This window comes from Bactrocera neohumeralis, unplaced genomic scaffold, assembly GCF_024586455.1.
Source record: "Bactrocera neohumeralis isolate Rockhampton unplaced genomic scaffold, APGP_CSIRO_Bneo_wtdbg2-racon-allhic-juicebox.fasta_v2 cluster09, whole genome shotgun sequence".
In the NCBI taxonomy this organism is placed as follows: Eukaryota; Metazoa; Arthropoda; class Insecta; order Diptera; family Tephritidae; genus Bactrocera; species Bactrocera neohumeralis.
The window spans coordinates 17776756-17788620 of record NW_026089622.1 but is presented as its reverse complement, the minus strand read 5'-3'; the positions used below and the strand labels follow the sequence as shown (position 1 = coordinate 17788620).

The following is an 11865-nucleotide window of genomic DNA, read 5'->3' as shown; positions in this document are numbered from 1 at the left end:
TTGCAGCCTATCGTTTGCATTGGATGTTGCTTGCGAGAACTGTGGCGCTTTGAAGTTTTCCGGAGAAAGGCTCAATTTGTACTGTTGCAGGAAAGTGAAACTGCCATTATTGACTCCGCCATCTGAGCCATTATATTCATTGTTTTGTGGCGAATCACCGCAATCACGTTATTTACTTGCAAATACACAAAACTAAAATGGTTGGTTTCAAATGATCTCATTTATGGCACACATTATCGAAGGACGAGGAATTAATTCGACATTCAAGGTATTTTTTTATGTTTGCTAATTCAAAAAAACTTAAACACATCCGGACGAATTAAACTGCCATTCAAGGTTGTTATTTATTATTTTAATGTTTGCTTATTTAAAAAAAGTGTTTATAAATCAGTAATACTGTCATTGCTTTTTATTGTGGAGATACAAAGACAGATCCCCCATCGAAATGGATCATTACAGCCTTTCAAATATGGACAGCATCAATTTTTACAAATAAACTTAAGGGGCAACAAGGGAGAACAACTTGATCGACGTCAAGAGATCAATACAGCAATAAAAAGAATAATTCTTCAAAATTTGCAGAAACTATTTCATGAACATCATGCTTTGGGGCACATTCCAAATTATGACTATCTATTCAACTATCTGTTAAGGCTTCGTCGATTGCTTTCGCAGTAATATGTCGACATGTACCACAAATTCGAAACGGAACGTTTAACTTTCTTTGATAGAACCAAGCCATGTTGCATTCTGAGGAGTATATGTATCTATTTACGTGTTGCTATTCGAACCAAAGAAAAACACTGATATGTATTCAAAAGAATGGATTTCGTTGTTGTTGTATTGTTCGCCACTTATTGCAAAACATTCAAGACACAGGTTGAATATTGCAATTCAGTGAAGTCCATCAATTCCATAGATTTGCAAATATCTCACAAATATTGTTGAAATGAGTTAAGCATCCACCCACTCTTCCCGGAAAAACTAGTTCACACTAATAGAACACTGCTCAATACACCATATATGATGATACCATACTAATACATCACCACTCAACACAACTCACCACACTTTTACATCAATCAACCCACTCAACAAAAGGGAGGGGCAAAAGGATAGCGAATACATTCGCTTTTGATACATTCCGTTCTGCACTACGCAACGTGAACACCTTTTCGATTGTATATCCGCTACAACAAAAGTTCTCAAGCGCTAGAAACAACTTTGAGACAACCCAGTTCGTGCGAGCAGCATCTTATATCAACTCAACAACAATTTGTCGCTGCAATTCGAACATAACACCGTTCTGAGTCCATATAAGTCTCTGGCAACCCTTCTCGTGCTCAGCTGTAAATTTGGTGCTCTGGCGAATTTATTTAATTTATATTTAAAACTTTATTGTGAAAATTTTTGTATTAAGTAACCTTTTAAGATAAGTATCAGTGTTATATTGTGCTAGTGAAGCAATTGATTTTACTTTAATTCTGTTCTGGCTAATTTTAATTTATTGTGCCGAGTCATTTTCAATTTGTTTTTGTTGCTACATTTTAAATAGTGCAATTGTTAGTGTTAATTTATATTGCTTACTTAAATTTCTTTCTTGTTTTTATTCATTTCCATCTTTGTCCACAGCTGATCAAGAGTTTCTTACTTTTCGTGTGTTACAGTGCATCTCAAACTGCTCGCTACATTGGTTGTTATCTTTGATAACTAACTATTTTATTGCATTCATTTGTTATAAATATTTTTGTCATCGCGCTTTTTACTTTTATTATTTAACATTTTTTATATTTTTGTTTAATACTGTTTTTGTTCATTATGACTTGTAACTTTCCGAACTGCTCTGTGAAAAGCGAGTCGGAACGCTATGTTTCTTGTTGGCTTTGTGATGGGCTTGCCCATCTTAAATGTGCTGGACTGACAGGTAGGATTTTGGATTCCATTCTTGACAGTAAGGGCTTGCGCTGGTCTTGCTTGAAATGCAGACCAACTGAAATTGAATTGTTTAAAGTTTTTAAGCAGGCGCGCAATGGTTTCAAGGAGGTTGGTCGAGAGCTTGAAACCCTTACTGAAAAATTTAGGCATTATGAAACGCTGTTTCAAGCATTTCAATGCCTAAATACTCGGGATGAGAATCCAAAACCTAAACGAAAACGTCCGTCTGATGAAGATACCACTGTATCTTTCTTAAAAAGTATGCAACCACCCGCTATTGACCTCATAAATCTTGCATCCCCTCGTCCTCAAGGAGAGAAGGTTCCGTCTGCTCAGGACATAGAGAAAACTGTTACTGAATACGGTAAGCGGAAAACTTCTCAAGATCCGCCTCCAAATACCTCCAAGTCAGCTAATAAAAACTTAGTGGTAATACCGCGGAAAAAAGCATTTTTTATCTCGAGACTTGCTGCGGATACCACAGTCGAGGATATAAACAGTTACATCTCATCGAAATTAAAAACGGTAGATACAGACATCCGTAAATTTAATTTCAAATACAACAGGGATATTTTCTCGTTTAAGATCGACGTATCCGCTGACAATTTTCAATTGATACTTGACAACTCATTCTGGCCATCTGGGGTCTTTGTGCGCGAATTCGAGCACAAACGTGAAAAGCCCCTGTAGTTATCACTAAAATGCCAAGAAATCCCGTTGATACAAAAAACTAATTAACAATAATTCGCTGATTGTTTATTATCAAAATGTTAGAGGGCTTAATACAAAACTTACTGATTTGTATCTAAATAGCATTCATTGTAACTTTAAAATCATTGCTTTGACAGAAACTTGGCTAAAGCCCCACATTTTTGATAACGAAATATTCAACAGCGAATTCGAAATCTTTTGATATGACCGGCTGAACAGAAAAGGAGGTGGCGTCTTGTTTGCTGTTCATTCTTCAATTCCATCTGAAGAAGTCGATGTTCCGTATGCAGACTTCACTGAATTTAAGTGCATTCGTATTTGCGCTAATAGTGGCCATATCTACTTAACATTGTCTTATATACCGCCTCACTCTGACATATCTGTATATATGCAGCATGCTACATTAATAAGTAATGTTTTCTCAATGGTTAATGATACTGATTCCATGATTGTTTTGGGAGATTTCAACTTACCGTGCGTATCATGAAAATCTATTGATGATCACACCATCCCTATTAGTACTCGTTCATGTTTTAACGAGTTCTTAGATGAAATGTCGGAGTTGGGTCTTAACCAAATTAATTTAATTTCAAATGAATTTGGTAAGCTCTTAGATCTAGTTTACGTCGATAACGCTTCAATGTTCTCTGTTGTCCGATGTGATCCTTTAGTTCGGCCAGAGGACACGTATCATCCTGCTTTGGAAATTAACATCGAAATCATAGCCAACTTTGCTTATAATAATACACAAGACCTTTGTTTTCGGTTCAACTTTGCGAAAGCTAATTTTAAGAAGATTAATTATAAACTTTCTAAAATAACTTGGCCAGATTACAGTGGCAATATTGAATTTAGTGCTTCCCACTTTAATGAAACTATTGTAAACTTATTTGAAAAATATGTTCCGAAGTGTGTTGTTACTCAAAAAATTAGTTCTAATTTATGGTTTTCGAAAGAATTATGTAAATTAAAAAATAGAAAATCTCGTGCTTTTAAACTTTTTAAAAAAACTGATTTAGTTGCTAACTATTCAAAATATTCTAAATTGCGTCGACAATTTGCTGAACTTAACAAAATATGTTATAGTAATTATATAAATAAAGTAAAAAATAATATTATACGTAATCCAAAATTGTTTTATGGTTTCGTCAACTTCAAACGCAGGATTTCTAATTTTCCGTCCGCTATGAAATATAAGTCTAGTATGTCCAATGACAATCACACCATTTCTAATATGTTCGCTGAATTCTTTAGGTCCAATTACTCTCCAAAATCTCCACAAAATGTTCCGCATCAGCACAAGTTATGTCCGATTTCTGTCATTAACGCACCTACCATTTCCGAAGCAGACGTCTTAAATCAGTTAAATATGTTAGAACAATCATAAAATTACGGCCCAGATATGATTCCCTCATGCTTTCTTAAGAAATGTGCCAAATATACATATATACCATTCCCTAACAAAACTATTTAACTCATCTCTTAAGCAAGGCTTATTTCCATCCATATGGAAAAAGTCATTTATAATTCCTTTGCATAAGAGTGGATTTAGGTCATCTATTGTAAACTATAGGGGAATAGCAAAGCTGTCTGCAATACCTAAACTTTTTGAAGAAATTATAACAGACGACATAACCTTCCGGATCTCTCCACTAATTTCTTGTTCTCAGCACGGTTTTCGTAAAGGGAAATCTACCACAACTAATTTGCTTGAATTTGTATCACATGTATCAACGGGCTTTAGGGAGAATAAGAATACTGATGTTATATATACAGATTTTAGTAAAGCTTTTGATAAAGTAAACCATTCAATTCTTTTGAATAAACTTGATCTTCTTGGTTTCAACCAATATTTCTAAAATGGGTTGCTTCTTATCTTAGTAATAGAATTCAACAAGTCATATTTAAAGATACTGTTTATGACATAATCAATGTTCCTTCAGGCGTTCCTCAAGGTAGCCATCTTGGTCCAATTCTGTTCTTGTTATTTATTAACGACATATCATCTGTTGTTAAGTTTTCAAAAGTTTTATTATATGCTGACGATGTAAAACTTTTTAAAACATATACTTCAAACAGCGAAAGATGTCAGTTGCAAACAGACTTAAACAACCTAGTTTCTTGGTGTGATAGAAATGACATGCCATTGAACCTTAAAAAATGTAAAACGATGTGCTTTTCACGTAGAGCTGTAGACCCTACCTCATACGCAATACAAAACTTTAGGTTGGAGCAAGTATGCAGTTTTGTTGATCTGGGAGTAACTATGGACCCCAAACTCAATTTTAATCTTCACGTATCTTCCACGGTTTTTAAAGCTAAAGGCGCTCTTAGTTTTGTTAAACGTTGGTCTAAAGAATTTAGAGATCCGCTTACCACAAAAATTCTTTTTACATCTCTGGTGAGGCCTATATTGGAGTATGCTTCTGTGGTTTGGAACCCTAGTTACCAAGTCCATTCGGATAAGTTAGAGTCCGTTCAAAAACATTTTTTACTTTTTGCCTTAAATCATTTGCACTGGGATTCCAGTTTAAATCTTCCCCCTTACATTAACCGTTTAAAACTTATAAATCTCCCGACACTCGCTAGTCGTAGGGAGATGCTTGGTATAATATTTCTTGTAAGACTCATGAATGGGTCAGTCTGTAGCCCATCTCTCTTATCTGATATTAATTTTAACGTTCCCGCTCGCCCTACCAGGCAGTTTAGACCCTTACTTTTAAAATTTTCTAGAACAAATTTTGAGTTAAACGAACCATTCCGCCGTATATGTCATGATTTCAATTTTCATTCCAGCACATTTGATCTAGCAGACTCACTCTTTACCATTAAAAAAATTATTTTATCTGCTCTTAACAAGTAACATTTAATAATTATAAACTTTAATCTAATTCTTAATTTCGGCTGTTGAAATTTTTGTTTCTCTAGCTGAGCAGCTTAAGATCGCAACGCTTAAAACTCTCTTGCCTTTTATGACTCGGCTAATTCCGCTCGTTCGCGGATTGCGCCCCTCGCGTCGTTTGGGCGGGAGGAGGGTAATCGTTGGGTATTATTATATCTATATATACAAATTTAAAATTTGGTTGTAGAAATATACAAAAATTTAAGTAATTGTACCCCAATTTACCCGCGCGTTTTCATTTAAACATTGTCCTTCGAGCGTCAAAAACAGGCACTATAAACTAACATCCACATACATAAAATATCGAAAAGAGTGAACTAAAGTACAAAAACCAAAAACCAGAGCAGTGCAGTGTCACAACAAAAAAGAAAACACATAGATGTATTTGTATATTAGTTAACAAAAGTGGTGACGAAAAAAAAAACAAAAGAAAGAAACAGAAAAATAGTGCATTTCCATATATGTATACACATACATATGCACAAAATCATACATATGAAAAAATCTTTAGCGTTCAAGGTGTACGGACGTGTTTTGAAATTCGCTTCGTGTATTCAAATTTTGCAAAAGTAAACAATCCAAAAATAATAAGGTAAAAACAAACAATCGAACAAAAATCAGTGCACACAAGTTGTTAATAATAATATATAAACATAGTAAAATAACAAATAATAAGTGAGAAATAAAACACAAAATACAAAAGCATGAGCGCAGCGCAGCCCCACCAACAAGGCTGTAGCCATTCTTTGAATGCCTACTTCAGTTTTGTCGAGCCTGCGAATTCAGCTCCTAAAAACAAAAAAGGCAACGGTGAGAAGGATGAGTCATCGCAGCGACCAACTGAGCAGCACCATAAGCAGAGCTTACACAAAACAAAAACAGAAGGGAACGGCAGTTAACAACGGCCGGCAGCAAACGTGATCACACAAACAACTAAACAGATACCATCAAGTACGCAGGCAGCGAAGAAAAACATAAAGCAAGGTGAGAATGTACCAATAAAAAAAGCCAGTCTGTACAAACTGGCATTAACCGCTCCATTAACGTAAAAAGGAAATTAAGTCCTTCAAAGTCAGCGGTCAATCCTAAAAAATTTCAAGGCAGTACACCAATTAAGAATAAACCGGAAGTTTTAAATGACAATAGATTTGACTTACTAAGCAATGGATCAGACGACGATGCGTAGGGTACCAGTACAGTCGTTAATGCCAAACCACCTCCAATATATTTGCGCGAGCGTAGCAGTTATATCCTTGTTCCGAAATTGAGTGAAATTGTAGGTACTAACAATTTTCATACAGCGCCTATGAAAAAAGGCAATATAGATGAAACGAAAATTCAGTCCTACACTGAAAAAAGTTTTATGGATATAGTTAAATTTTTGTCAAATAAAAACAAGAATTATTATTCGTATCAACTGAAGAGCTCTGTACAAGAACTCACCTTCTAGGCCACTCACACTTTCCTTTAAAGAAAAACCAAAATGCACAAATTCCGCAAATCGTTATAAACCTTTTATTTGAAAATTCACTTTAGAGTTGTTACAAAATTAGTTTTAAACGGTGGTTTAAACCTTTAAATATACATATATGTATATCTTATATATATATAACATATGTATATAATGATGAAAGTGATAACAATATGACTTTAATATGAAATTAAAACTTTAAATATATAAACGCGGGTAGCGAACGGGAACCGGGATACTGCGAGGCTGCGAAAAGCGATGCTGCTTGGTCGACGTCATATCAACGAAGAGTGCGCGAGCTGCTTTCTCAATTCCTTTTGTTCTAATTAGATTGCAGTAAGTCATCGCGTTTGGGTGCATGTGCGTGTATGTGTGTTAATGTGTGGTGTTCTCTCGCGTGATGAGGTGAATAGTCGATTCGGTGTGATAAATTGATGCTGATGTGATGCGACGTCGCTACTCATTTAGCCATCCCGGCCCCCCTAGGCGAGTATTTAGCCAAGAAGCCGCTGTAGCTGCTGTAGCGTAGCTACAACGCTGCTGAGGCCTGTTGACCGCCGGGACTGCGGCCTAAGCGGATGGCGCCGTGTTGATGTTTTCCGGTTTTGGCGCCAGGGACGAGATTCTACTTGAGTGTGTCCACGCCGACGGTAAGCCGTCACAGGAGTTCTTTGAGAACGCCTGACATTACCGCTGGTGCGAGGAGCCGGTGGTCGCCCGGAGTAGCGTCTGGTAGCGCGGTGCAACAGCGTATGATGAGCCCGCACACAGATTTGGCAACGATTCTGTGATGGACACTCTTGAGTTGCGTGGGAAGTTGCCAGACAATTCAGGCAATACCCGTGCGTCTGTGCCACCTGCTGGCGTTGCATCGGCGGCATGCCTTTGAATATACCGCAGTGCGATAGCCGATGAGGGCGGCGGCATAGTGGACAACGAATTGGTTGCAGATCCGCTGGTACTGCTGGCGTGCTTTGACGCGGAGCCGTTGTCGCGGTGGAGCCTGTCGTAGTTCGAGGCGCTGCCGGTGCAGTGTTGGTCCGGGGTGCTGCTATTGGGCCAGCTTCAGAGCGAGGGGCGGAAACTGCCGAACGCATGGTTGGCGTTGACGATGATGCTATATCCACGTCCATATTACTCTGTGAGAGAAATGATGAATAATATGGACTTTTGTGCCACGATATGTGGCATGAATAGGATGACATTTATGTTAAGTTTTTGTGTCATTTATGTTATTCGAGGTTTCGATTTGGTAAGCGGTTTATATGTTTTATCGATTTATTGATTTATTAACATTGCGGTTTCGGTTTTACGTTTCTTTATCTTCGGCGGTTGGTAGAAAGCATAATTTGACGAGCGGTCTGGTTAGCGTTCCGGTTTGAGTGCGGAGATCAACTACTCGAACATGACCGTCGGAACCGTAATGAAGTTGTTTTATGCGGCCGAGTCGCCATTCCGTAGGAGGGAGACAATCATCTTGTATAAGGATGCAGTCTCCGAGCTTTGGTGCCTTTTCTTGAGTTTTCCACCGGTATCTCTTGTGAAGGTCCTTTATGTAGTCTTCCTTCCATCGGCGGCTGAAATCATGATGGAGGATTTTAATTCGCTCCCATCTGTTCAATAAGGATAGCGACTCCACGCCTGGCTCAGGTATGGCCAGAATGGGTGCTCCTTTTAGAAAATGCCCTGGGGTTAAGGCTGTGAAGTCGGAGGGATCTTGCGAGAGTGGTGAGATAGGTCTAGAGTTTAGTACGGCTTCGATACGAGTGAGTAATGTAGTAAACTCCTCATAATTGAATTTATGGTTACCAGCCGTTTTCTTTAAATGGGACTTAAAGCTCTTTACGGCTGATTCCCAGAGTCCGCCCATGTGTGGAGAACATGGGGGTATGAGTTGCCAATCGATCCCTTGGGGTGCATATTTTCTGACAATTTCGGGGGATGAATTCATGAATTGTAAAAACTCCTTTTCCGTGGCTCTTTGAGCTCCGACAAAGTTTTTTCCATTGTCGCTCATAATTTTTAAAGGAAATCCGCGCCGTCCGACAAAGCGGGCAAATGCTGCAAGAAAAGCCGCAGTAGTCAGATCCGAACATAGCTCGAGGTGTACTGCCTTTGTTGTAAAACACACAAAGACAGCCACATACCATTTTCTAAATGAGGAAGACCTTAGCATTGAGGCCTTTATCTGGAAAGGTCCAGCAAAATCAACCCCAGTGATGGTAAAGGGTAAAGCATAGTTGCAGCGTTCAGGTGGTAGGGCTGCCATGATCTGCGTACGCATCTTGTGCTTGTACATAGTACACTGTTTACACATGAAAATGGTTCTTTTAATTTGTGGCTTTAGTCGCGGTACATAAAACTCTTGCCGGACCATTTGTTGCATCAAGCGATGCTCACCATGCAGTGTAAGCTGGTGGAGATATATTAGAAATAAGGAGGTAAAACGGGATTTCTCTGGGATAATGATCGGATGTCGTTCATTGTAACTAAGACTGGAGTTGGCTAGTCTTCCATTTGCCCGTAGGAATCCCTTAGCGTCCAGGAATGGGTTTAACATGAGAAGTGAACTTCCCTTATCGAGAGGTCGCTTTTCAAGCCACTTTGATTTCTCTTTGCTGAAATAGCGAGTTTGTGTATACAAGATTAGACTGACCTTGGCATGTTGCAAGTCGGAATATGTTAGTTGTATGTAAGGATCGTTTGATATCCTTTTCACCTTTTGTTTAAGTTTATGGATGAATTTGTGCATATAAGCGACTACCCTTAGTGCTCGAGGAAATGAGGAAAATCTTTGGAGAATATCATCCTCTTCTGGAGTGATATGAAAATTTTCTATTTTCCGACTTTCCGGAGGTATGATATTCCGAGCAGGAGACTTTGGCCAGAATTCTTGTGATTCTGTTAGCCATGTGGGACCGTTCCACCAGAGTGTAGTACTGGTGAGGAGAAGTGGTTTGCAACCTCTTGTCCCCAGATCCGCTGGGTTATCTGCACTTGCAACATGTTGCCATTTTGCTGAGCCAACTAAGTCTAAGATTTGTGATATGCGATTCGATACATATGTCTTCCAAGTATAGGGTGGTTTTTCCAACCATGCTAGGACTATTTCTGAGTCTGACCAGAGATACATTTTGTGATCGTTTAATTTTAGATGGGTTTGAACTATTGAAATTAATTTTGCTAACAGAAGAGCACCATTTAGTTCAAGCCGTGGCAGGCTTAGTGTCTTCAAAGGTGCAACTTTGGCTTTCGCTACCGAAAGATGTGAAGTTATTTTGCTATCATACTGAGTGCGTATGTAGACTGTTGCGCAATAAGCCTTTTCAGAGGCATCACAGAAACCGTGTAATTCTGTGTTAATGTTAGGGGTGAAATTTACCCATCGAGGGATTCGAATTTCTGATATAGTATGTAGGTTGTTAGCAAATTGAACCCATTTTGTTAAACGTGCAGGTTTTACCTGTTCATCCCATTCAGTGCCATCTTGCCACAGTTCTTGAATGAGAATTTTAGCTTGAATCATTATTGGCGAAAGCCATCCTGCGGGGTCGAAAAGTTTTGCCACCGAGGAAAGGATTTGTCGTTTTTTAATGGCGGGCATTGCAGATATTGACTCAATTGTATATGAGAATTGATCTGTTATCGCATTCCATTGAATCCCTAGTGTTTTTGTTGTACTAGCTTTTTGGAATTTAAGGAAGTCAGTATCTAATAAGTCTTCATTTCTTATATCTTTGATTATTTCGGGATGATTTGAGGTTATTTTCTTTAGGGGAAACCCTGCTGAATTTAGTGCTTTGATCACTTGAGATAATGATTCGCACGCTATTGGTATACTGTGGCTACCTGATAAAATGTCATCCACATATGTTTGAGTTTGCAACACAGAAGTTGCTAAAGGTAAATTTGTTTCACAAGTTTTTGCAACTTCATGTAACGTCCTAATGGCTAAATAGGGTGCGCAGTTGATGCCAAAGGTAACTGTTTTAAGTTTGTAGTCGCTTATTGGACTATTAATTGAGTTGCGGAAGACTATGCGTTGGAAATCCTGGTCATCTTCATGCACCAGAATTTGCCTATACATTTTCTCAACATCCCCGTTAAAAACGTATTTAAACATGCGCCAATTTGGTATTAGCAACATGAGATCGGGTTGTAATGTTGGCCCTGTGCATAATACATCATTGAGTGATTTGCCTGAGCTCGTACACTTTGAGGCATTGAACACCATTCGTACTTTTGTTGTGATTTTTTCTGGTCTCATTACCCCATGATGTGGAAGGTAAAAAGATAAATATCTACCTTTGGATATTTTTTCATATGGTACAGTTTCTTCCATATGATTGAGGTCAAGATATTCCTCCATCACATTATCAATTTGTCAGGCTTTTTTCCATGCTTAGGAATTGCTGGACTGCTGAGATTCTAGAGTGGCCTAGAGCTATAGTTTCTGGAAAGGTGGATTTGAATGGCAGTCGCACAACATAACGACCATGTTCGTTTCTTGTTGTTGTGGACTGGTAATAGGCTTCGCATGCCTGGTCTTCTTCTGAAAATTTGGTAATCTGGGGTACTTCTTCCACTTCCCAGAATTTTTTAAGTTCATTATTTAAGTATTCGTTTGTGATATCTTCCACTTGTGTTGTGAAAGAATTTATTTTTTCCGTGACTTGGCCACTTATAATCCACCCAAAGATTGTATTTTGGGCTAACAATTTATTGGAGATTTTCTCTATACCTTCAAGAATTATTTGAGGTATTAAGTCTCTGCCTAATAATATGTCGATTTGTGATGGGGTATGACAGTTGGGATCTGCTAATTTGAGATGTGAGCATTTTTCCC

The 11865-nt window shown here is 38.2% G+C and overlaps 1 protein-coding gene across 1 annotated transcript; it reads right to left on the bottom strand.

Annotated features, from left to right (window-relative positions):
- Window positions 1-7040: 7040 nt before the first annotated feature.
- LOC126764164 (uncharacterized) lies at window positions 7041-8224 on the bottom strand. The gene has a single exon (XM_050481957.1). It carries the CDS (start codon window positions 8222-8224, stop codon window positions 7514-7516), a length of 711 nt encoding a protein of 236 aa, XP_050337914.1. The 3' UTR covers window positions 7041-7513.
- Between the last annotated feature and the right edge of the window lie 3641 nt (window positions 8225-11865).

Bases quoted from the DNA above. Each gene is read 5' to 3' on its own strand.
- LOC126764164 (XM_050481957.1), bottom strand. From the start codon at position 8,224: ATGTCATCCTATTCATGCCACATATCGTGGCACAAAAGTCCATATTAT.